Below are 27,533 nucleotides of genomic sequence, written 5' to 3' on the forward strand. Positions count from 1 at the left end.
CCTTCGTTGATTGCCATTTTAAAACTGGGACTTACAACAATATAATTGGATTTCAAACATGTCGTTTCAATTTTTTTTTTTCTTTTAATCTCAGTCTTTAAACTGTGACTCCGACGTGACCCAAAGCCGTAGATAGCTGGTTTTGTAGCGCGCGCATATCCGCCGGGGACAACCGTTGTTGCGTACCAATCACTTTGAAGGCGTTCAAATACTGCAATTCTGAGAACTGAGCGCCTTTCTCGCGTATAGACGTTATTATTTCCTGCAACAAAATATACGAATGAATATATTATCCACGCTAAGTATATAATCCTTAAAAGTGGTGAGATTTAATAACTAGATCTTATCGTATTAATCTCTTAATACTCGTACGATTGGATCTATTTTTATTTAATATAGCACAGACATAGGCTAGACCTTCATGACATTTTTCACGAGAACGAAGTCCTAGCCACAAGTTTAGGTTAAGCCACAACTTTATTTTAATTGTCCCATTCGAGCGTAGAACTTAACGTTTGAATAATTGAACTTCAGAATTTAATTGAATCCACGAACTTTAAGAGTCAACAATTAAGTAGATCACAGAGCGACTACAAGTTTTCATTTTGTAAAATTATGTCTAGTCTTTATTATCCAAACAGTTTGTGTTGTAGAATTTCTCTGTCTCATCCCAGAACCTTGTTAACGCCAATCATCATTTCTTGTATAAATAACTATCGATTACGAATGTGGATGAAGCGAAGGAACTATGCAGTCATCGTGGCAAGTGGAAATATGCAGTTTAGGCCCATCCCGCCGGGATCGTTTGCAGGGGAACCTAACCCTTATTGGATCATAGTAAGAGGTGCATTACACTGCTCGTTTTCATACAATATCCATGGGAAAAAGATGGAGTAGTCTCATTCTAGATTGCTGAGAATCAAACATAACAAACCTCGGGAGTATAAGTGAGCAGGTGTAGATACGTGTATGGCAAAACAACGTTTGCCGGGACAGCTAGTATATAGTATAATAGTGCCCGCGACTTCGTCCGCGTGGAAAAGTTATTTTGGGCATCATTGAAGCCCTCAAGGATGAATAATTTCCCCCGTTTTTTTTTTCACATTTTCCATTATTCGCTCCTAAAACTTGCAGCGTGATGTCATATAGCCTAAAGCCTTCCTCGATAAATGGTCTATTCGATACAAAAAGAATTTTTCAAATTGAACCAGTAGTTCCTGAGATTAGCGAGTTCAAACAAACAAACTCTTCAGCTTTATAATATTAGTATAGATATTTATAAAGGTTCTCCACCCTTAACATTTTTTTTAACTGAAAATTACATAAAAACTATTTATATGGCAGAGCAAGGTTTGCCGGGTCAGCTAGTATATAAAATTACATAAAAAATATTTATATGTCAGAACAACCCAACAAACATTTAGGCGACGATTAGAGCTTATTTTGTTACTTAGTGGGCTACAAAGGCATTACAGTAGCAACACTTATGACTATTGGCGATAAAGTGGCGTACCAAGTAACGTATATCACTTCTACTTATAATACAGAGTTACAAGCGCGACAATTAGGCGCGCTTAAAGGTTATGGATGTATTATGGCAAATCTTAACACTGTTGTACATGCACAGCATTTTGTGTTATAGCTTTAAGTGAATCTTAGAACTCTAAGATCTAAATAAGAATAAGAATTAGCTACTACCTCCAAAAGTGCTATGCAGGTGATAATAAACTCTTTACAAGAACCTAAAGTTGCACAATAGCGTTAATAAGCGCTACCAGCCTTACAATAGTGTTTATTTAATCTTATATAGAACCAAATGCTTGAAGTTATACAAAACTCTCTTGCATTACCTTAAGTCAAATAGGAGTATAATTTTTCGCTATAACAGATCCTATAGCGTCTATTGTTACTTTTTTGTGACTAAAGGTAAAGTAATAGCGCTTAAGGTCACTACTGTATTTCTTATATTGACTACTTGTTTTTGACAATGGCGTCGCAACCAAAATAAACAAAAATTGTTGTAAATACGTGGAAAAGTTTTCAGTAAATAGACAACATACATCGGGCGCTCGAATTATTTGCCAATAAATATGTAACATATTCACAGTGTACTTCCCTTCGCAGCAAAAATATGCTTCCTTTCTCACCATACAATATCACTTTTTTTGTTTAATATAAAAATCATTAGTCGTAAACTTATAGCCATTGAAAATAAAATTATTTATTATTAGATCACAAAATTAGTTTAATTATCTTGAATAGCGTTCAGACCGTTACAAAACACCTATTTACCTCCCTTTTAGCGCTTGAAAATATAATTAACGCCTTTGTATCTCTACTGTACCGCTTAAGGAGTCAGTTGACGCTTATTTACCCCTCTTGTATCGCTAAGAGATCCTGTTACCGCTATAATAACTTTCTTATAGCACTAATTGTACCTCTTAGCCAATTACCATAACTCTTGTATACCGTCATTATACAACCTTAAGTAATATAAAAATTGTGCCCAATTCGGGGGTAAAGTAGGGTTAGAGCGCGCTCTAACACTAATTTGTTACACCCATAAACCACTTTAGAATCTAGTTAGCGCTTTTATAGACTTATTATAAATCTTACTTTAGCGCCTAATTGTTACTTGGGAAGGTTTGCCGCGACAGCTAGTCCATATACAGTGTGACTTTTAATTCAACTGCATAAATTTAACTGTTAAGTGTACTCATCTAAAGGATATTTAAAAACGTTAATAGAAAAATATCAGTTCATATTTCAGAAAGTACGAAAAAATAAAAGTATCAAAATCCACGATCCGTCCGATGAATACGTCATATCACCCCGGCCGGCGGAAAAGCGACGCGTAAGGTTCAGAGGTCAACGACACAATTCATTCAGCTGAGCGATCTCGACAACTCTGTACTTTACTTGATCTTGATACTAGAAAAATAATTTATTTTTCAGACATTTATTTACATGTTTAGTTTTAATTTCTTTTTGTAGTATTGGTCTTTAATAAAGCGTGTGACGTAGTTTTTGAGGGTTTATTAAATGTGAAAATGATGACGTTTAATTTAAATAAAAATAGGCTCAAACGGCTCAGAAGCATGGGTATAGTCTATGTTTAAAAGGATGCAATTGTTTTAAATGTCACCCTGTATATAATGTAATTCATCAATGTTCAGGAAGAGTGGAGTTCTAGTTGCATTTGTTTTTAAGTACATTTTTCCCGTAACATAACATAAATATAACGGCCTCTGCGGCGCAGCGGAAGTACGCTTGTCTGTGTCACCGGAGGTCTCGGTTTCGAATCCCGGCCAGGGCATAATGAGAAAAGAACTTTTTCTGATTCTCCTGGGTCTTGGATGTTTATTTATATAAGTATTTATTATAAAATATAGTATCGTTGAGTTGGTATCTCGTAACACAACTCTCGAACTTACTTCGAGGCTAACTCAATCTGTGTAAGTCCCGTATATATTTATATAAAGTGCATGAACACTGACCTCCGGAGTGCAAGTGAGCAGGTGCAGGTAGGTGTGCGCGCGGTGCAGCCCGTCGTGCGGCAGGCGCAGCGCGGCCAGGCAGTGCCGCAGCGTGGCCAGCCGCGCGCCCGTCGCCGCGCCCGAGTGCCCCTCCCCCTGCCAGCGCCACACCACCGCCGCGGACATCATTTCCCCCACGCCACCCATTATGTACTGTCGGTTGATTAAATATACATTTTAGTATTTCGTATTGAAATACCTTCTTGCTAGACGCCCATAGCAACGGTTGCCATGGTTTTGTTAGTGGGTTATGTCAGAAATAATTTTCATTGTTACATGTTCTTGATTTTTATGTTAATAATATAATTATTTTTAAACAGATTATTTCTCTCCTCTTTTCTCCTTCTTTCTTCTGTCGGAATAAATAACTTTTATAACTATACTTCCTACACATTCATTTTTTTTTTATGTAGACAATGTGCATTGCGTCCATGATTTAGATTTAAGAGATATATATTTGTATATTGACGTCCGATGAAAATGCTGCAGTGTAGTTTGTTCCGCCGCTTCTTCTACACGTGCGCTTCGGAAGCGGTATTAGTTATAATTAGATTTAAGTGGTGTGACGTCAATAAGTGATACCTTGTATCCAATTTTGAAAATAAATCTATTCTATTCTATTTATTCCGTGCCGTAGGGTTCCCGGCACCAATACAAAAAAAAAGAATAGGACCACTCCATCTCTTTCCTATGGATGTTGTAAAAGGCAACTAAGAGATAGGCTTATAAAATTGCGATCCTTTTTTTTTAGGCGATGGGCTAGCAACCTGTCACTATTTGGATCTCAATTCCATCATTAAGCCGAGCAGCTGGATTTAGACGTGACTATATGTATGTATGTTTAGTATTTATTTATTTACTGCATTTATGTGGTACTTTAGAATTTCTATGTATGGTTAAAAATTTGATTTTCAATTCGGGAAGGTATGGTTAGCGAACGGATCGGTGTGGGTTAGATCACTTCGGGCTTCGTCTTCATGCAAATCAGCCTTTGATCTTGCACAGTTACCGGTTTACCTGGGGCCACCTGAATCTTGACTAAAGGACAAAAGTACCAACACCCATTGCTAACAAACTTGAAACATTATTTATTGAGATCAATAAAGTCTCGCAACTTTGACCAAGTGTTTGATAAGTGTAGACTTGGCCTAGGATTTTAATTAGGGAGTACGCTTTGACAGGAAGGTAAATGCGCGTACCAATGGTCTGACAACTGAAGACACCGAAGACCGGACAAAGTGGAGAAGAAGAGGAAGAGAAGGCAAATGTAGGAAAGCGGACCCCAGGCCCCAAAGCACTATGGTGGAGTGTGAATGCGCAGAGAGAGAGAGAGAGAGACTCTATGACAGGAAGAAAAAATACAAGAAACATTATGAAGTCTCACAGCTTTGGTAGAATTTTTGATGAGCGGCGCGGCTCGCTCGTGGAAGGCGAGCAGCGCCTGCGCAAGCCTGGCCGCGTCGCCGTCGCCGTCGCCGCCCGTGGACTGAGAGTTGGACGAATCGCGCTCCTCTTGCCCTAGGTGGTAAACGCATTGAATTCTCATCTGAAAATTAAAATAATAATTCAAATTTATAGTGCAGGCCGAGTAAAGGAGTTTTTTGAAAGTAATAAACCGAAGTTTGAACTTAAATGGAGAGTTTGATTATTTTGTTTTCTCAATCTGAGCCGATCGTTTCTCATCTAATAATGTACTGCACTGTACATAGATCAACTTAAAAGCTCCACCTGTATGTAAATTCTTCATAGTTCTTCAAAGTAACCAAAGAAGTATGGCCGGCAATGCCTAAATTTCTTCAAGAGAACCCCTGGAGTGGTAAATTATTTAACCTACGACATCTACCACATTTCTAATAGGACTAATATATAATATAATATAATCGAATAGGACTACTATATTTCTTTCCCATGGATGTCGTAAAAGGCGATTAAGGGATAGGCTTATAAACTTTGAATTCTGCTTTTAGGCGGTGGGCTAGCAACCTGTCACTATTTGAATTTCAATTCTATTAGCCAAACGGCTGAATGTGGCCTTTCAGTCTTTTCAAGATTGTTGACTCTGTCAAGGGATACAGACGTAATTATATGTATGTATATACTAGATTACAATTTATTTATTTTTTTGCTCAAATATAATATAAATAAATTAAATCAATAAAAAAAGGGCCTAGAATACAGAAGGTACTCCCGGTTAAAGATAACACTCACCTCCAAATGTAGGAACAAGAGGCACTTATGAGATATCTCTTCAAAGATCATAGCGGCCGAGGTGATATCGTTCATGAATTTGTCAGTCAGTTTGACGGAACTGCCGCCTGTTGAAGTCGGTGCGTTCAACAACGCCGGTAAAGACCTTATGTTGGTACATAGCCAGTCCTGTGGGGCGGAAAGAAACAAACATAATCTTTATTGGAATGTTTTATAATTTTTATAAAAATGTGTGAAAATCAAATTAAAAGCAATATAGTATAGTAGTTTTATATCATCTTGGGCATGAGTTTCGATTATACTGATCATCAATAAAAATTATAAAAAATTGGCGATAACTGTAGAACAAGAATCTAATTTCAAAATCTCAAGGCGGTAGTTACGTGAAGTGATCTATAAAAACTTTGTCAAATCTATCACGTAAAGATCTCTTAAGTGCACACCGAGCTTTAGCTAAAGTGTTATTTTTGTTGTTTTCTTAATGTTGATTAGCAAAGAATGATTTACAATTAACTTGCCATAGCTTTAAGATTCATTAAAGTCAAAAATAAATTAAAAACAAAAGAATAAAAATGGAAATCTGCCAACGATATTACCATGGTTTCGCAAAGTAAAGCAAGGTCTGCCAAAGCGTTGACATCAGTGATCACTTCTCTTCTTGTTACAGCACCGTCGCCCAATGTCGACACTAATGTTTCTGCTTCACGCTCGTATGCTTCACGTAGTTCCTGTTAAACATTTTTTGTTCAGCATTTATACAATTTGTAGTCCACTTATGTGATTTTCACAATGCCAACGATTGGCAGGTGATTTTCGGCAGAACGGAACGTAATCCTATCTAGTAGACGATATAAGAGGCCACTAAACAACATCAAGTGCTCTCATTATCCTCAGCCAATCAACGCGCGGAAAATGAAATAAGTACATCGATTCCCAAATTCGAATATAGTACTCACCTGTGCATCATGTTTCGCCGTAGGCCCATTCTGCGATATAGCGACTCTCCAATTGGGCAGAGACTGCAGGAAGCGCACTATGTCGTCGTCCGCCAGCCAGCGCGCGGCGCGCGACGGGTGCGGCGGGTGCGCGGGCGACAGGCGCGCGTGCGCCGCGCGGCATTGCGTCGCCAGCGCCGCTAGCGCACCTTTGAGAAAGAAACGCATGTTTACGACATTGCCAACGTTTATTTTACTCGGGTTATCAAAAGTTTATTTTTAACCAATAAAGAAACCTTCATAACGTTAAATTAACGAACTCATGTATAAACCTACCATGTAAAGTTTAGGGTAATCTTGACCTTATTCTTCACCAGTACGTTTCTAATTTTATCAGCGTACATTCGTCTAGTCACTTATACTTCATGATAATAATCGCTGGCTGCTGTAAAGACAGTGATGTATGTACTAACTAGTGGTGGCCTTGAGCGCGTCTGCGCCGCCGCAGCTCCCGCAGCGCGCCGCCGCGGCCGCAGCGTCCGCAACAGCGCGCCACGCGTCGCCGCAACACGTGAATATCATGCGGTGGCGCTCGCTGGATACAAAATGTATATATTTTTAGTCACGTCTATATGCCTTAACGATCTTGAAAGACAACGTTCAGTTGTATGGCTTTATTTATTTATGTACACAAAATTATATACAGGAGAATTTATTACAGTAATTCTAGTACAAAGGTGCTACTTATTTCAAAAGAAATCTCTTCCAGTAGACCCTGAGAGGAGATGAGAGGAGAGATGAATTTTGGAGCGGGTTTTTGATGGAATGAAAACTTGACCATTAATAAACTCAACATTTTTAGATTTTAAACTTAGTACATGTAAACTGTAAGTTTCTTTTGCGTTTGCGTTTGCATGGCTTTGGTTAAGACATTTATGGCTATCGTCGTCAATCTAGAACTTTCACACTACCGCACAAAAATCCTTCTAAACCTGAACTAGAAGCGGCGAAGGAAAAACATAACATTTTCGAGACTGTGGGCACTGTCTACCCCGCAACGGATATAGACGTGATAATATGTACGTATGAATATATGTATCATGTGGTTGAATCTCACCCCATCTTTGTCCGTACGGTCTGCGCCGGCGGCTGTCGCTCCCGCCACGCCCCGGGCGCTCGCATGGCCTCGTCAATGGAGTTGCGGGCAGTTGTCGCCAATCGGGAGCTCTCCCCCCAACGGACGTAGTCCGTGATGAAAGCTCGCAGAGAACATTCTCCGCCTCTGAGGAAATAAAGTGTATTAACATACACGCATATTTAACATTTTGATCCAGAAACAGAGGCAACAGTTACAAAAAGGCTCAAAAGACAAGTTCAGATGAATTGCTTTGTAGAATAGAATTGAGATTCAAATAGTAACAGGTTGCTAGCTCTTCGCCCAAAAGGAGAAAATATTTAAAATCTTTAACATACATACATTTTTATGTATGTATGTTATAGATTTTTATGCGTTGACAGAGACTACATCTTTCCACTTGCCACAATCTCTGCATACTTCTTTCTAATAATAATAATATTCTATAAGTACCGTGTGGTTCCCAGCCCAACAGAAAAAAGAATAGGACCACTTTATATAATTATAGGCTAATATAATTTGCATTCCTCTTTTAGGCGATGGGCTAGCAAATTTGAATCTCAATTCTCTAATTTAGCCAAACAGCTAAATGTGGCCTTTTAGTGATTCATGACTGTTGGCTCTGTCTACCCCGCAAGGGATATAGACGTGACTGTTTGTATGTATATATCATAGTATATTAAATTCTTATATGGACGTGATTATATGTTATGTTTATGTTATTTTGTGTTTTATGATACTCTTATCATTGCAGCGATATATGCCTTCAAGTCTTATGACTGCTATTTATCTGATAAGAGATTAATAATATATTAATAGATATTATTAGTTATTGAAATTAATCATAGTTCATACCCGGTGAGTGGTTCAATATGCGCACAGAGAGCATGTAACGCTGGCAGAACGGCATGTAAATGTGCGGGGTCGGGGCGACATACCGCCGCGCGGGGGCGGCGCGCCACAGACCTAGGGCTTCCCGCTACCGGCGCTGGAATAATAAAAATAAAAAAATTCTGTACTGTTTAAATATGCTTCAGATAGAAGTTTGTGGACGGCATAAACCGGGTGGCCTTTGCTAGCTTAATGGACACATATATATAGGTTGAAAAAAAAATTAAATTGCAAAGAACAAGGTCTACAAGCGAAATAAGTGAAGGTGAAACTTAGAACAGGTGAAACAGAGTTTCTAACATAATTCGACTTCAAATAACTGAAACATTGAGAAATCTATCCATATCAAAAACATATCGATTCCACGACAGACGGGGTTCATTTTATAAGATCAGACTGGAAAGATCAGTAAAGATATATTTTTTTTAAGAATATAAATCATATTTTTGTGGATATCAAAAGGGACTTTACTAAGTTACAGAGATTATCTGGGAATAAAATGACAAAAACACTTCGACTTTTGCCTTGATTTGGGCATCCTCCGCTTTGAGAACATTTATGAACTAATGAATATGAATGACTAGCTTTTGCCCGCGGCTTCGCCCGCGCAAATGTATGGTATTATTATGGATACGTCATAAAATTTCACCCATTTTTAATCCCGTATCGTGCGGGACTGTTTTAAGTTTATATTGAACAATATAGCTAACTAAATATATTTACCAGTAAGTTTAAAAAGCTTGGTCCTCCTTCTCTGAGGGCGTTTCTTAGCGAAATAGTCGGTTATACGCAGATCAGTTGCCACGACTTCAGTCGCGGTGCCGCTTGACCTCTGAGCGGCGAGGTTAACACTCTCAATCTCCAAGTATTCAGTCAGTAACAGTTGGAACTGAAAACATATATACAAACATACTATAATCTATATCTTACCATGGATGTCGTAAAAGGCGACTGAGGGATATGCCTTGATATGTATACTTGGATTCCTCTGGTCCTCCTCTTCCCCTCGGACCGCCATATGGTGTAAACGTGTATTTGGACTTTATATCTTACTAAATTCAATTCAAAAATTAAATTTGTGAACGAAAAATCCAATCCAAAAATTAGGAAAGCATAAGCAGCAGAAGGTATACACGTACGACTGCGGGCAAGGATTTATACACACACACACAGAAGATATCATTGTGAGTCCTCAATATTATTGTATATACGACCACACTACCTGTCCTTTTTGCGCTTGTGAAGCCGCCTATGCAAATGCCATCATTATTACACATTATTGTGTAAGCAGCCTCATACTGCTATCTCTATCGCGCGCGCTTTCGCCGTCACCCTCGCACTCTGACTGATCCCGCCCCTTGCACTAGTTTCAATAGCTATCTCGCCTGACTACTTGCGTACACGCATGTTCCGTCCCCTTCGCACAATAAGCGAAGCTGCTTGGAAAGATTTGTACCTCTCGCTTCAACGGTGAGTGGCTGCTCCGTGTGTTTTATGATATCCTGGTACTTGCTAGCGCTGTAGTGGAAGCGTTCTGAGACTGAGGAACATAGTGCGTTTTTAACTAAAAAAATGGGAGACAAGACATCTGGTAGACGGAACTTAAATATGGATAAATCATTATCGGATACTGAAGTTGACTGCGGTGGTTCCCAACCCCAAGACACCCCTCCTAACTATATATCGACCAGATTTAAACGAAGAAGAGAGGATGACCACAGTAGTGAACTTTCCAAATTGAGGGCAGAAATGCAAAGTATGTTTGCGAACTTGATGGATTCTCAGAAGCGGGAATTTGAAAAAAACACAGTTGCTTTACAAAGTATCCAGCAGATAAACAGCAATATTGAGAGCTCGGTTGCCTTTCTGGCAACACAAAATGAGGAGTTTAGGAAAAAAATTCAATCATTAGAAGAAAAATCTAGAGAAGATAGAAAATATATTGCTATATTAGAAGAGAAGTTGGAAGTTTCGCAGCAGGAAAGCAGAAAAACCAATTTCGAAATAAAAAATGTGCCTAAACAGCAAAACGAAACCAAGGAGGACCTCATCTCTATTGCAGAGAACCTGTCCAAAACTGTAGGTAGCAAAATCGAGAGATCAGATATCCGCGATATTTACAGGATTCGAGGGAAGCGTGACTCACACATAAAAAACACTCCAATCATTGTCGAAACAAATTCCACTCTTGTAAAAAATGATATTCTGAGGTCCTGTAAAGCCTTTAATACAAAACAGAAAACAAAGTTATCCGCCAAACACTTGGGCATGCGCACCCAGGAAGACACGCCAATTTTCGTGGCTGAGCAATTGACCGCCAAAGCTGCCCGCCTACACTTCCTCGCTCGGGACCTGGCAAAGTCGAAAACGTACAAGTACTGCTGGACTGCATATGGTCGTGTATACCTGCGAAAAGAAGACAACTCACCAGTTATTCTGGTAAAGAGCGAAGCCCAAATCCAACTACTTATCATGGAAAAGTGACTAAGCCTAGCCACTTATTATTGGTTCTGTTACTTATATTTATTAATAATATCTCTATTTTGTCAATCACAAACCATATATTACTGTCTCCATCCAGTGTACGGCGCTCTGATAAAAAATGCACTAAATAAAAAAAACAACACAAGCTTTGACCAAAACAATAGTATAATAACATTAGTTCATATATTACGGTGTAAACTTATTACATTACCTAGAAACTTGAATAGCACCGCTGACGTAATGAATCCGAGTCTTATACTATTGGATATTTATTATTTTTTTCTTTACCTTGTTTATTATTATCAGCCTGCATGTAACTACTTAATTTGTAAATATACAATTGCATTCGCTCTTATGTATATAATTATGTATGTAAGAATACTACGCCTAAAAATAATATATTTAAGTGTACATTCAGTTATCATTTATATATATAATGAACTTAAAGAAATTCCTGTAGAATTGCATATAGTGTCTATAAAACCTTGTTCGCTTATAAAATACAGTACAGTTTCACTCGTATATATTTTCTCTTACCAACATGATAGTATTACCCTATTGCTCATCACGCACCGAGTATTCACTTACATATATATAAATGTGTGACACAGCTCAAGCTATTACCGACTTGGACTATTTCAACATAGCACGATCAGTAGAATGTGATACTACACAGCTAATTAATCATTATAAAAATAATAAAACTGATCTTACTGTGATCGCTCAAAATATTCGTAGTATTTACAAAAATTTCGACGATTTTATGGCAAATATGTCCACACTTACCTTTGACGCTGATATTATGGTACTAACTGAATGCCATCTTGACCCTAAAAAACCAATACCCAGTTTAGATAACTACTGCTCCGGGTTTACTACTTTTCACCTTAATCAATGCGACGGTACAGTCATATACGCAAAACAAACACTCAAACCTAAAATTAAAGAAATAAAACTAACCCATGCGTCCTGTCTACAAGTAGACGTACTTAATCACACCATACTCGGTATATATCGGTCTCCGTCAATATCTAACCCTGATAACTTTATAAAATCACTCTGTAATCATTTAAGTACCATAAAATCATGCAATATTATTGTAGCGGGTGATATCAATATTAATACAATACCGAGCCCAAAAGACCAACTACATGAAATAAATCAAAGAATGACTTACCTTAACATGTTATCTTCCCATGGAATATTACCCGGGCATAATAAAGCGACCAGGGAAAATCGGTGTATAGATCACTTTATGTTAAAAATAAACCGAAAAAAACATACAGCATTCATATCAATTTTACACACTACTATAACTGATCACTACACAACATTTCTATCAGTAGCTAAAACAAAAGTAAATAAACCTATATCCAAAACAGTAAAAAAACTAAATTTTGAAAAGGCAGCAAATTACTTACATAAGAAAAATTTACCTGATCTACTTTTTTGCACAGTGTAGGAGCAGAGACTCCTCTTGATAGCTTGATGATCTTGATAAATAAAACTTGATAATATATAGAAAAATATTTTGTTTATTAATAAAGGAACAAAGTGACGTGTGCACACTTGAATTGGTAATCGTGAACTAAATAAAATGAAATTAAGCAGAAAATTCGATATCGTCAATCGCGGTAAATTGTACTTTGTACATATTCCCGAAGGCGGGATGAGGATGCTGTGGGCACAAGTCAAATGATAAAATATTACATGTTACATGAAAATTAAAATAAAAGGAAACATTATAAAAATCAATACAAAAATATTTAGGCATCTTGAGTTTAATTCAGCTCCATGTGTTCTCTTGCGGGGGTTGTTCCGAAGCCTCGCTCACGCGGCAGGGGCGGCGTATACGAGAGCTCTAATGGTCCGGATTCTTGTGGTACTTGCCACCGGCAATGAACTTTTCGAATAACAATAATCATGCCAGCTATTCCGATCAGTCCCAAGATGACGTATATCATCACATAATGGTGTATATCATGGTGTGTTATACCATCTGCTTCTTCTATGACTTGCTCTTCTTTTAGATTATTTATTATTTTTCCAAGTTGATCTGATTCTTGATAAAGATTTCCGAGTGATTGGTTGTTATTAGACCATTGAGGAAACGTAATATTAATGACGTTATTTATCGGTGCCATAACAGGTGTGTCAAAAACAGGCGAAATCCTGATTTCAGTGGAGTGTGACTTGTATGGGTAGATAGTCAGCTTGTCTGACTTCAATAAACAACCATGTCCAATTTTTATTAGACCAGACCCTTGTAGCTGGTGCCCTGTCATCTCTTCCATGCATATGGCACGTACGTTACAGATGTTGCAGCAAAAATACATGTAAGTATTTACATCATTACATTCAATCCACAGATCTTTGCATGGTTCAATGACCGTCTTACATTCTGTGTTGTCAAGCTGACATAGATTTTCTCCGTTTCTCATATGATATTCTGGCTTGCGGCTGTTACAAAAATAAGTTGCTGACTGTACTAGACATTCTTTTATATCACTTTCTGTCAATGAAATATAGGTATCTTTTCTCATGTTAATTGAAATGTAATCCGATACTGGAACCAGTCTGATACTTTTTCCTTCTTGATATTTAGGTATCGGGATGAGCTTGAACATCTCGAAGGTATCCCTGTTGATAAGTGGCAGCCTGATCTCAAATATTAGATAGTCCTCCAGCATCCTTGTTCGCACTGTGAGGAGATCGTAAATCTTGCGTAAATCTTGATGAACGTTATCTATCGGTAATGTGACATCTTTAGGCAAAGAATTGCAAAATGTAGGTGACAATGAAAAGGCAAGTAACTCGTCTAAGTCTCAAGTTAACATGACCAAGCTGGAGGAGATGATGAGGAAGCAGTCAAGTAACTTAAAAGCATTTTCACGTGCATTAACAAGCATCGACGTGGATAAACTCAGTGAGAAATGGGAGTATGAAGATGCTTTAACTACAATCAAGGCCCGTTGGAAGGCCGTCGATACCTTGCACTGGGAAATTGACAGTGAAACACACGAAATAGATGTAACTTATGAAGAAAAATTTTCGGAGCATGAAAGGAAATTTATCGACATCAAAAAAGCCATAAACAGCAAGTTATGGTCTGTAGCCTACAGAGAAAAGTCAACACCGCAGCTAGAAATCCCTGTTTTTAATGGGAATTACCAGCAGTGGGTCTCATTTAAAGACCTATTTAATGAGGCTATTCACAACAACAATTCTCTGTCTCACGCTCAGAAAATGCAGTTCCTCAAAGGGAAATTAAGAGGTGAGCCGGAAAGACTAGTTCAACATTTACAAATAAGTTCAGAAAATTATCTCGCCAGTTGGGAGATACTAAATCACCGATATAATAACAAGAAGCTCATATTCACCTCACATATCAACACCATCATGAACCTAACAACCATTCAACAACCGTCGTCGCATCTTATTAAGCGTCTTCATGACGTCACTAAAGAATGTCTGAATGCAATTAAAAACCTGGGCATAAACATTGAAAATTGGGACCCTATTCTCGTTCATATACTGTCGCAAAAGTTGGATGTAGAGACACACAATGATTACATGACGTCATTGAAGCACCCTCGAGAGCTACCAGTGCTTAGTGAATTCCTGGATTTTTTGGAAAACAAGTTCACCACCCTGGAGTCATCACGTCGCATGCAAGAAAGCGGCACAAAATCAAGTACAAATGCTCCATCTACATCCTACAAACAAGAAAAATCTTACCCATATAAAAATTACGCAAGCAACAAGGCTCTCTCTAATTACAAGCAAGAAACTAAATACCGAAAACTAAATTGTCCGGTATGCAATAGTAATGAACATAACATTTATTATTGCAATAAATTTTTAGAACAGACAGCAATACAGAAAAAACAAACAATTACGAAATTGAATTACTGCTTTAATTGTTTATTTAGTCATTATGGCAAACCATGCACATCAAACAAGAGATGTCGCCAATGCAATGGATGCCACAATTCTATCCTACATGACGCATTTGTTAATTCCCCAAGTAATGCTAATATATCTGAAAATAAGTCCAAGGGAGTACACGTAACTGAAAATGGAGGAACGTCGGAAATATTATTGGCCACTGCTATCATCAAGGTGCAAGGAGTTGATGGAAGGTATTATATGTTACGTGCTCTCGTCGATCAAGGTTCTCAAATTTCATTGATTACTGAAAACGCCGCACAGCTGTTAGGGCTGCCGAGAAATAAGTGCAGCGGATCTATAACTGGGATCGGCACTAAAACAACATCTTGCAAAGGTACTTTAAACCTAAAATGCGCATCACTAACCGAAAAATATGATTTCATTATTGATGTTTATATCATGAAGAGTTTGACAAGAAACCTACCGCATTTTTCGTTTGCCGGCCTGCCATGGGATCAACTGAGTGATATGAAATTGGCCGATCCAGAATACAATATTTGTCGGCCTATTGATGTTCTTCTCGGAGCAGACATCTACGGTAGTATTATATTAGATGGAATTCGCAGAGCGAACGTTAACAACCCTAGCCTTATCGCGCAGAGAACGAGGCTCGGGTGGATATTGTGCGGCAAAGCGCAAACTATGCAGTGTAATATTGTAATTAACGATTTGGAAGAAATAGAAAGATTTTGGCAAATAGAAGATATATCAAGTAACACCCCCTCGAACGAGATTGAAGATGAATGCATTAAATATTATAAGCAAACAACAACAAGATTAGTGGACGGAAAATATCAAGTCAGACTTCCCCTAAAATCAAACATTTCTGAAATTGGAACATCACGACATGTAGTCATTGCCCAATTTTTTCAATTGGAAAAGAAATTTAAACAAAACGCGAAAGTAGCCGAACAATACAAATTGTTTATCAAAGAGTACTCGGAACTAGGTCATATGACACCGGCAGAATGTTCAACGCAGGATTTAGAATATTTCATGCCTCATCACTGCGTAATTCGCGAGGACTCAACAACCACAAAACTTCGCGTGGTTTTTAATGCCTCTCAAAAGACCTCCAACGGAACAAGCCTAAATGATTACATGTACAAAAGGACCTTTTGGAATTAATTATGAGATGGCGCCAGTACAAGATCGCATTTACTGCAGATATCGAGAAGATGTTCAGGCAGATATGGGTCCAACCAGAAGATCAATGTTATCAAAAAATCATGTGGCGCGATGAAGCGTCAGACATATTACAAGAGTATCAACTTACTACGGTAACGTACGGCACCAAGGCCGCGCCGTTCCTTGCAATGATGACTTTGCGTCAGCTGGCTGAGGACGAAAAACAAGCTTTTCCTGAAGCTGCCAACATCGTGAAAACTTGTTTCTACATGGATGACCTTCTCCACGGTGCTCATTCAATACAGTCAGCAAAACAAATGAAACAAGATCTTATCAAGTTATTGAAGAAAGGTGGATTAAATCTGAGAAAATGGAACTCAAATTATCAAGAATTACTACAGGAAAACACAGAATTTAATAACCAAGAAAACTATATTTTCCACCAACTTGAGTCAAGTAAAACACTAGGAGTGCATTGGAAACCAAAACAAGATGTATTTATTTTTGAATCGAAAATTGAGCCAAATTTTGAAGACAAGACAAGAAATACAAAACGAAAACTTTTGTCGGACATATCACGCTTATTCGACCCATTAGGCTGGATCACGCCGTTGTCCACCAAACTCAAAATTCTATTTCAACGTCTCTGGGACTTAGACATTAAATGGGATGACGAGATTCCAAGATCCATTAACTCTGAATGGTTGAAAATCCAAGAAGATATGCCAAACATAAATAAAATAAAAATACCTAGATGGTTAGGTACAAAGGCCGTCTCGGATATTGAATTACACGGCTTCTGTGACGCATCGCAAAAGGCATACGCGTGCGTCATATATTGTAAAATATTTAAAAAGGGAGAGCCTAAAATTTCATTGGTTGCTGGAAAGTCGAAATTAGTACCTCGCAATAAACAAACTACCTTACCAAGATTGGAGCTGTGCGGTGCACATCTTTTGTCCAAATTGATGCTCAAGGCAAAAGAATGTCTATCTGACCACGATATGAAGATCTACGGCTGGGTCGATTCCACAGCTGTGTTGGGGTGGCTACAAGGCAACCCGGATAGGTGGACAACATTTGTAGCTAATAGAGTGCGCCAAATAACAAACGTCATTCCGCCGTCAAGTTGGCATTATATCAAGTCTACCGACAACCCAGCTGACTGTGCGAGCCGTGGGTTAACGATAACACAGTTAATCAACCACCCCCTATGGTGGCAAGCACCGTCGTGGTTATTAACATACGAAAACAAAACCAATAAATCGCCTATGCTTTATATGACCAATGAAGAAGAAAAACAAGTTAATAAAGTTTATCACGTCGCGAAGCAAGAAAAAAGTATTGAAGAAGAGCTGCTCTGCAAGTTTAGCTCATTCTCAAAAGTTATCCGCGTACTAGCATGGGTACGCCGATTTTTAAGAAGAAGTCATCAAGAAAGTTATCTTACGCTCACGGAGTTGAGGGAAGCTAAGATCAAGATTATCAAGAGAATACAAGAGATTGAATTTAGTGAAGAAATTACAAGTTTAAAAGACAGTCAGAGATTAACATCAAGAAGTAAACTATTGAATCTGACACCCTTTCTAGATGAACAAGGAGTACTAAGAGTGGGTGGAAGATTAAAAAATGCCAGAATTAGTGCGGATATGAAAAATCCAATTATTATTCCGTACGCAAGTCGATTGACTCAATTAATTATTGATGACGCTCATAAAGTCACGTTACATGGCGGGGCACGTGTAACATTAGCGCTAATTAGACAAAAATATTGGCTAATAAGTGGCAACAGGGCTACGAAAAAACACATTCGCCAGTGTGTTACTTGCAAAAAACATAATCCCCGTCTTCAAGAACAAATAATGGGAGATTTACCGAGTCCAAGGGTCAATCCTTCTCGCCCATTTCAACATACGGGTGTCGATTACACTTGACATATTCTCGTCAAAGCCAATAAGGGTCGCGGAATAAAAACCAGCAAGGGATACGTTGCGGTGTTCGTCTGCATGGCGACGAAAGCCGTCCACCTGGAATTAGTCTCGGACCTGTCGACGTCAGCATTCATTGCAGCTCTACGCAGGATGGCCGCGCGACGGGGTACACCAAGTCACTTGTACAGTGATAACGGGACGAATTTCGTGGGAGCAAACCGGATATTACAAGAAGAGTATCAAGAAATTCTGCAAGTCTTCAATGATGATTTTGTGAGTTCTCTCACGGGCATGAAGATAACATGGCATTTCAATTCCCCAGCATGGCCATCAGCCGGTGGTTTATTTGAGGCAGCCGTCAAGAGCTTCAAATTTCACTTCAAAAGAGTCGTTGGTGAGCAAAGACTCACATTTGAGGAGTATTCTACTCTGCTCACACAAATAGAGGCATGCATGAACTCAAGACCTCTATGTGCCCTCTCAGAAGATCCTGAAGATTTCGACTATCTCACCCCAGCTCACTTTTTGAGTGGAGGTCCAACACTCACATTAATTGAGACGGAAAGAGACATGCGAACACGCTGGCACTTGACTCAAAAGATATATCAAGACATCTGGAAGCGCTGGCGAGCTGAATACCTCACTCAGTTGACATCAAGGTCTAAGTGGAGATACCCAAGAAAAAATATCCAAATCAATGATGTAGTTCTTATACATGATGACAACCTACCCCCAGGGAAGTGGAATTTGGGTAGAGTTATAGAGCTGCATCCAGGCCAAGATGGCTATGTTCGCGTTGTGACGCTAAAAACAAGAAACGGGCAGATACGACGTCCAATTACGAAATTATCCATACTCCTAGAAGATAACGAGCAGTCTGAATGCAAACAAAATCATGAAGTTCATATAAAACAACAAGAAAATAAAAGTAACAAGACCTACAAGACAAAGCTAAGTACTATATGTACTGCCCTATTATTTTTCATGACGATTATATCAAGCTCAGATTGCATGGTTAATACGACAAACTTCAGAGAAAAACAAGGGCTATATTTTGATAAAATATCTAACATGCAACTAATTAAAATCAAATTGTACTTTGTACACACAGACCCCAATAAAATTACGTATTTCTTAACAAATTTTATTATTGAATCCCTAAATGAAACTTCCACTACTGTGCGAATCCCTAAAAGTCAGCGTACTATAAAACCTTGGATGACAAAAGGAATTTTGAAATGCATTAAAAATCGTAATACTTTACAAAAACATTTTCGCAGTGATCCCACAAATATCATTAAAAAAATTACTTACTCCAGATACAGAAATTTCTGCAATAAAATAATTAAGACAATTAAAAAAAATTACGAAAGAAATTTAATAAATAATGCAATGAATGACAATAAAAAATTATGGAAAAATATTAAAACTATAACTTATAATTGCAAAAATAGTAACTTAAATTCTGAACTAAATGATTTAAAACCTACAATCCTCGAATCAGCTAATCACATTAATAACTACTTTTCCGAAATCGGCAGTCAACTAGCAAATGATATTCAGGCCACCACACCTCAAGATAATATAGATAAATACCTACATAACCTACCTAGTCAATCCCACTCTTTTGGTCTCTTGGAGACGGACTGTGAGGAGGTTATAAATATAATTGACCACTTAAAACAGGATAGTGCTCCTGGGTGGGACGATATCCCCACAAAATTTATTAAATTTATTAAAATTGAGATTTCGCCAATCATTACACATCTTTCCAACTTGTGTTTCGAAAAGGGCGTATTTCCATCTTTACTTAAAGAGTCTGTTATTACCCCTATACATAAGGGTGGGAACAGACAAGACATCAACAATTATAGACCTATTTCCGTTTTAACTGTTGTAGCAAAAATATTAGAAAAGCTTTTAAATATTAGGCTAATAAATTACTTAAATAAGTATAACATTCTTTCAAATAATCAGTTCGGTTTTCGAAATGGAACCTCTACCGAAGATGCTATAAAATCACTAACCTCAACAATAATTAGTCACTTAGACAAAGGTACAAAATGCTTATCTTGTTTCATAGATCTTAAGAAAGCTTTTGACACTGTTTCCATCCCCATCCTTGTACACAAGTTGGAAAAGATTGGAATTAGAGGCACACAACTCTCCATTTTCAGGGATTATCTCGTGGACCGAACCCAAAGAGTAAAACTTAACGGTACCATAAGTGAAAGTGTAAACGTAAATTACGGTGTCCCGCAAGGAAGTGTGCTTGGTCCAACCTTATTTCTCATTTATATAAATGATCTATGTAACCTAGCACTTAAAAACGCAAAAATTGTCACTTATGCGGACGACACCTGTATCGTTTTTACTGGATCAAATTGGAATAATGCTCGTGTAAATGCAGAAAAAGGCATGGTTTTGCTAGCTGAGTGGCTTAAAAACAACCTTCTCACTTTAAATACGGCTAAAACAAATTATATCTGTTACAGCATCTACACTAACTCGCAACCCACTCAAAATTTCGATATAAAAATTCACTCATGTGGCAATATTTCTAACTCTGCCTGCAATTGTCCTTCAATTGATAAAGTCAACCAAACTAAGTATCTGGGTGTAGTTGTTGATGAGAGGTTAACGTGGTATCAACAGATTGAAATAATAACAGCTAGGATCCGTAAATTCATATGGATGTTTAAGACATTACGCCATATAGTTTCTAGAAAACTTCTAAATAATATCTATATCTCACTAGTTCAGTCTGTCATCACATACTGCATCTCGATCTGGGGCGGTGCTTTAAAAACTCGCTTCCTGGAAATTGAACGAGCACAAAGAATGCTATTGAAAGTTATGTATTTAAAAAAGAAAGACTTCCCGACTTCTGAACTATATCTGACATGTAATCTTCTGTCTGTTAGGAAATTGTACATTCTGGAACTCATTCTCGGTAAACATAAAACCTTATCCTTTAAATCTGACACTGCAGGGAGAAGAAGAAGATACGCCGTTGCTGACATTCCGCACACAAATACAAAATTTGCAAGGGTGCAGCTTAACTCTCGTGCTTCCCTTTTATATAATAAAATTAATAGAACACTGTATATATATAACAAATCCTATTATGAGTGCAAATCTATGTTAATAACATGGTTAAGAAATCAAACCTATGATGAACTGGAGACATTCATCAGTAACAATGTATAACGTAACTATAGCTAGTGTAACTATATTCTCTTTTATACATTTTTCTATTTATATTATTTCCAAATTTATAGCATGTAAAAACTTTATATATTATATTGGTGACAATGTAATCTAGCGATAAGAAGAGCGGAGCCTCCTGGCACAAGCCTTTTCGCTTAAAAGGAGGCCCCAGCAATTACTATTATTTGTAATGATTTTGTTACCCAATAAAATATTTTTATTTTTTATTTATTTTTTCTGGTAGGCGATGGCCTAGCAACCTGTCATTAATTGAATCTCTATTCCAATATAAAGCCATACAGCTAAAAGTGGCCTCTCAGTCTTTTCAAAACTGTTGGCTCTGTCTTCCACGCAAAGGATACAGGATAAAAGATAGGATTTACCCACATTGCGCGGTAGACAGAGCAAACAGTCTTGAAAAGAAAAGGCACGTTGAAAACATTTAAAAATCTAAAATATCAACTCGGCATAACTATGCTAGGAGCAACGTATCGCCCCTTAGTGGTGAGTGGTAAAAAAGTAAATGTCCCCTAAAGAACTCTTACGGAGTCAAGAAAATACATTATTGAAAGCATAAGCTAAATCAGAGCATTCGGCTCTTACAATCAAAGGTTGGTATTGGCATATGGGTTAGTCTACAAAAATCCATCGCTCCACCAACTTTTCTATATTAAATAGGACAACTTGCGAATAGTGGACAGTTAACTTATGTAGCTGACAAGTTCTAACACTACTAAGTAGTATATACTCGCATTTTGTGTTCCAGTAAAGAGATTATTTCAAACTCATACTATATGACTATACCTCCCACCTGCTAATCTTTTATCTGGGTAAAGTTTTATTCACAATTCGCAGGTTACCTGGAAGGGATCGCTTTTAGTGATGAGATGGACTTTTGCTGCAATGTTTTTAAATACATGTGAATTTGCTGCAATTTATTGTGGTGCAATAAAGAGTAATTGTATTGTATACTTACAACTTGTTGCACCGCGCTCCAATAATGTTGTTCTGTATGCAGACACGAATCAGATATTTTGTAACGTTGTAACGCCGCCCGCCACAGTTGAAGAAGTCTGGAATTATAATCACATTGTAAATCATCTCACTGCGAATTTAATACCACACACACATGTAATTTTTTTCATATGTACGTAATTAGTATCATTTATATAGTAATAAGTATTTTGACACATTGGTAATGTTAGTCTTTTGCTGCGTACAGACGTCCATATAAATATGAAATGGTCATCTCTACTTTGCTAGGCAATTAAATTTCCAGGTTTTCAAACAAACAACATAAAACATTACGAATTCCAAATATTTGTACGAAATTCACACCTCCTATTTCTCGCGGCACAAGCCCTAAACTCTTCACCCAATGTCGTCACAAGCTTCGCTAGCGGTCGCCCCGTCTCTGTCACACAATCGCCGTCTTGTATCTCACCGTCCTCTTCGCACTCCACGTCCGCTTCTATGTCGCCTTCGTCTATGATGCGACGGGACACTGATTCGATTACCTCTAGCAGCTCCGTTTGAATTTGGACTTTGAATTTCTGTAAAAGAATTCAATTATATAGTAACCTAATTCAGCTGGGCCCTATACCCAGGAACCCAACGGTTAAAGAGTTTATCTAAGAACAAAAAGGTTCAACATTCAAGAGAATAAATGCAAATTTTAAACCCAGTTGCCAAATGCCTGCCCCGAAATTGCCAAATGTACGGGAGTACCCATACATTTGGCAATTTCGGGAATTCTCTCTCCCTCAGTCCACCAAGCGTAGGCTAGTCTTCATGCCAAATTGCAACTTTCTATAGTCACATATAGACAACTGTGAGACCTATCTAATTATAATGACAATTTTTAAAAATAATAATAAAACACATACCGAGACAACATATCGAGACGGTACATTTTATTAGGGATTTTTCCCGAAAATAAAGAATTTTTATAAAAGCTTTGCATCTCACCTCGGTAGCTTCTTTCAGTTGTTCAAGGACACCCAAAGCCTCCAAAGATATCATGACGGTACTCTCAAATGTTTTGTCTTCTTCAGAAAGTGAAGCCTCGAATTCCGGTGTAATATCTTGTAGATATGCGTCCGTCACCTCTTCACTTTTTGTTAATTCTGAAACAATTTACAATCATCGGAAAGCTTCAATATAATAATCGATCGATGGAATATGAAATCAAAAATAGAATTGATTTTCTAAAAAAAAAATATTATCTTTATGGTTACTAATTTATATTAAAAAAAGTGTCTTTCGCTCTGGAACACTATGTGCGTTAATGTTGCTCCTAAGAGGCGTCAAAATAGCCTCAATTCTCAGGTATAAAACACGATACTACATCCCTTACGCATCGCTCGTATCTCAATTCACAGACAAAAACAAGCTGATATAAACAATATGTAAGATAAAACATTAATTACACTACGAGATAATACACACCAGCCAGCAATAGAGCGGTGCGACGTCGAGCAGAAAGCCGTCGAGACAGCGGCGCGCGGTCGTCACGATAAACAGCCTCGCTTAGTCGACGAACTATTACTTCGACTAACTCGCATTTCTTGCCCTGAAATAGAAAACACAGTCTTTTGCTTGTGATCCCAGTTGCACCCTTTACTACTTGATTGATGGTCCGCGCTCCGCTAATGGAAAACAGTTCCGATAGACAAATTTATTGTCATTATAAATCAAACAAAATCTGTACATAGATTAGAAAATTGAAAGTAATGTAATATAAAAAGTAGTGTAAATTGTAGAAACTGATCAAATCTGCTTCAAAGTCAAAATCATTTTACTTTTCAATCACTTCACATCTAAGCGAATAAACTCATCCAGAGTGGTTGGCCAAGATTGAATTGATATTCCGCTTGTCCAAATGATTTTTAAACAACATTAAATTACCTCCAAATGTTGCCGTGTAGTCTTAAGAGCGTCTACATGTGACAGGGTAGTGTCGGCAGTAGCAAGGGCCTCTCTCAAAGTATGAGCTGCGGCCAAAACACGGCCTGATGAGATGAGCTCGCGGGTTTCTCGCTCGGAAACCACGACTCGTTCACTGTAACAAAACACTAGTGTTTTACAGTTGCTAATAATTAGTCTTGGAAAAGACTCCACAGTCAAGTTAGTGGTTGCAAAGACATGTTAAGGTGGGGCTGTAGCATGGATATGGCTTGCTTTTTTGGTGTCGTGTCGTGTGATGATAGACCTACTGGTGGGCTCTTCATGTCGCAAGAACTATATAATATCTCAATAGTGTTGTGCTGTGTGGTTCCCGGCACCAATACAAAAAAGAATAGGACCATTCCATCTCTTTCCAATGGATGTCGTAAAAGCGGGTAAGGGATGGGCTTACAAACTTGTGATTCTTTTTTTAGGTGATGGGCTAGCAACCTATCACTGTTTGGATCTCAATTCTATCATTGAGCCAAATAGCTGAACGTGCCCAATTAGTCTTTTCAAGACTGTTGACCCTGTCTACCCCACAAGGGATATAGGCGTGACCAACCAGTACTTACCTTACTACCTACCAGTAAAATAGCTTGACTTGAACTGTATGTAAATATTAAAATTGTACATGAACTGTACTCAAATTTCAGAACTTGCAAATACTGTTCTTCAAAACTGAAAATAAATGGAACAGTATGCATATGACAAAAGTTTTTTTTCTTGTGTCTATTGTGAACCAGTGCCATGGATCAGTGGCCGCCCATAACATTTCAGTTTTACTGTTAAATTGTATTCTCCACTTACATATCTGTCAACATTTGTAGTGCATAATGATGCGTTCTAGCATCAGCCCAAAGACGGCGAAGGTCATCCCTTCTCAGCCGTAGTAGACCGCGGCACGCGGCTAAACGTGCGACTGCAGCATCGCAATGTTGGCCCCACACTGTCAAAGCAGCACCAACACTGCTGAATTTCTGGAGACAAAGTTATTCACATTAGTTTTAATCTGATGCTCTTAATGAGGGAAAACTTCATGAGAGAACCTGCACATTAAGGCAACTGGATGTGTCACCATATGATAGGTCAGACAGGAGTCACTTTGTGTAATAACCTGACTCACCCAATCTAGGATCTATCATCAAGGGCTTACCCCAGGCTTCTCTCCAGAGTAGTGACAATGCAACCAGGACTATAGCCAGGAAGAAGAAGATAATGGAAGCCCTCTAGGGCAAAGGTCAGGTCAAAAGTGGGTACTCTGGGTACTTCATGCAGAGAATGATTAATGTGTATTCCATCTAACATTCCCCATCTAAATTTAGACATTATTTCATTTCTTTCTCTTGTCCACACTCGGTTCTGTTATATTATTGCAAAGTTCATAACTAAAAATAACCTAAAACTATAGTTCCCATTACAAATTTATTTATTTTTTTTAACTTCCGAAATCTCCCTATTAAGTATGTCCCTTGTTTTGCATAACTTTTATACCTTACACACTCACTACACATTTTTTTTTTTTTTTTTTTTTTTGACAAATTACACTGATTGAGTTAGCCTCGAAGTAAGTTCTAAACTTGTGTTAAGAGATACTAACTCAACGATACTATATTTTATAATAAATACTTATATAGATAAACATCCAAGACCCAAGACAATCAGAAAAAGTTCTTTTCTCATCATGCCCTGACCGGGATTCGAACCCGGGACCTCCGGTGTCACAGACAAGCGTAGTACCGCTGAGCCACAGAGGCCGTCTATAATCTAACATTATAGGCCGTCTATAAACTAACATTATAATCATTAACTTGTCTTCTCTTTTACTAACAATACCTACTTGTTGTGTTTGTCTTTTTGTGTTTGTACATTTGTTAACCTTCTCCTTTCAGATTGTATACCATCCATTTTTTTAACTTCGTGTCTCTTCAAACCATGACATTGGCAGAATCACCGAAAGTCCGGTGGAAGCCATAATATAGAAAAGAAAAAAAAAAGAAAGAAGTGAAAGAAGTATCAGGAATCAAGGGTAACAGTACAAACCAGTTCCCGAATGTAGGAAATAAAATATCCAAAGGAACATTTTTTTGTGTGGTGCTGCACTACCTAAATTTCTTCAGCTTCAAATATACAAACTAACATGTTACAATATAAAAAAAAAATACTTACCTGCATGACCTCCATAATTTCCTGTGCATGAGTAGCAACCAACTCATCCAATCGAGCATCACTTTTCTTGTATTCTTTCTCAAGTTTAGCTCTTTCTTTCTCCCTCTGCTCATTTGTTTCACTGGCCGATAGTGTTCGAATCACTGACATAAGCAGCCCACTCTAAACAATAAATAATTATGGAATAGTTTGTTGCATAAATATAATAAGTAAACATCAAAGTCAGTAAAACAACAATAAAAGGTGGGCTTATCCCATTTGTGATTTGTTACCAGATGATCAAATTATTCAAATAACTCATCCTCCTAGCTATTGTTACAAGAACGATCCTGAGATAGCACCAAGTATCTATCTATGACACCCTACACAAAAGTGTCTGTCTATATTAAGTATCCTGTTTAACAGAAAACCCTAAAGAAATAACCCATGGTCATTGTAATATTTTTATAGGTGAAAATGCTTAATCTTTATTTGTCTATTATGTTCTTAGTAATACTTAACGAAAAAATAACTAGTCAAATAAAATTGTCAATAAATTATCAAAAGATTACCGTTTCTTTTCCTTGCTTTACACCTCTGGGAGGTTTTGTTGGGGGCGGAGATGACATATTCCTCAAATTCAATTTTAGTTTTTCTTTCGCAATGTTTTTTCACACTCCTCTTGTTATTTTTAGTCACTTTTCAATGTATTGTAATCTTGTAATGTACAATAATTACCTATCAATCTACAATACAAAACAAAACTATTTACTGAGGAGTGTTCCCAACTCTCAAAAATATTTACTTACACTGAAAATCAGCGCTTTGTGTAATGTAACCTCATCATACATAATGCATATGCTGAGTAGAAACCCTTTTGGTCGCATCATGTATTTTTTTTATTTCTCTATTTATGAACAATGTAATGTTATATCTTGCACCAAATACACAATAGCTCTCTGATTCAATTTCATTCATTAAAAGTAAAAGCCCTCGATGTCCCACTACCTACCTACTAGCTGGGCAATAA

The 27,533-nt window shown here is 37.7% G+C and overlaps 1 protein-coding gene across 1 annotated transcript; it reads right to left on the minus strand.

The window, feature by feature from the left end:
• Positions 1-27,290, minus strand: LOC106139758 (exocyst complex component 4). Its single transcript, XM_060945254.1, has 18 exons — positions 27,076-27,290; positions 26,525-26,686; positions 25,166-25,335; positions 24,317-24,470; positions 23,858-23,981; positions 23,378-23,535; positions 22,748-22,962; positions 22,386-22,482; positions 9,429-9,594; positions 8,670-8,802; positions 7,797-7,961; positions 7,153-7,274; positions 6,701-6,888; positions 6,341-6,472; positions 5,745-5,912; positions 4,921-5,082; positions 3,498-3,689; positions 1-262 (listed from the first exon to the last, which is right to left on the minus strand). The coding sequence occupies exons 1-18, from the start codon at positions 27,130-27,132 to the stop codon at positions 98-100; spliced, it is 2,730 nt and encodes a 909-aa protein (XP_060801237.1). The 5' UTR covers positions 27,133-27,290; the 3' UTR covers positions 1-97.
• Positions 27,291-27,533: the final 243 nt, after the last annotated feature.

This window comes from Amyelois transitella, chromosome 7, assembly GCF_032362555.1.
Source record: "Amyelois transitella isolate CPQ chromosome 7, ilAmyTran1.1, whole genome shotgun sequence".
Lineage (NCBI taxonomy): Eukaryota > Metazoa > Arthropoda > Insecta > Lepidoptera > Pyralidae > Amyelois > Amyelois transitella.

What these genes read in the sequence shown, in the direction of transcription:
- LOC106139758 (XM_060945254.1), bottom strand. Translation starts at nt 27,132, where the DNA reads ATGTCATCTCCGCCCCCAACAAAACCTCCCAGAGGTGTAAAGCAAGGA. An exon ending in CTACAAATGTTGACAGATAT is followed by an intron (nt 24,471 to 25,165) that starts GTAAGTGGAGAA and finishes GTTTTGTTACAG; the next exon opens with TGAACGAGTCGTGGTTTCCG. An exon ending in CGCGCTCAAGGCCACCACTA is followed by an intron (nt 6,889 to 7,152) that starts GTTAGTACATAC and finishes TCTTTCTCAAAG; the next exon opens with GTGCGCTAGCGGCGCTGGCG.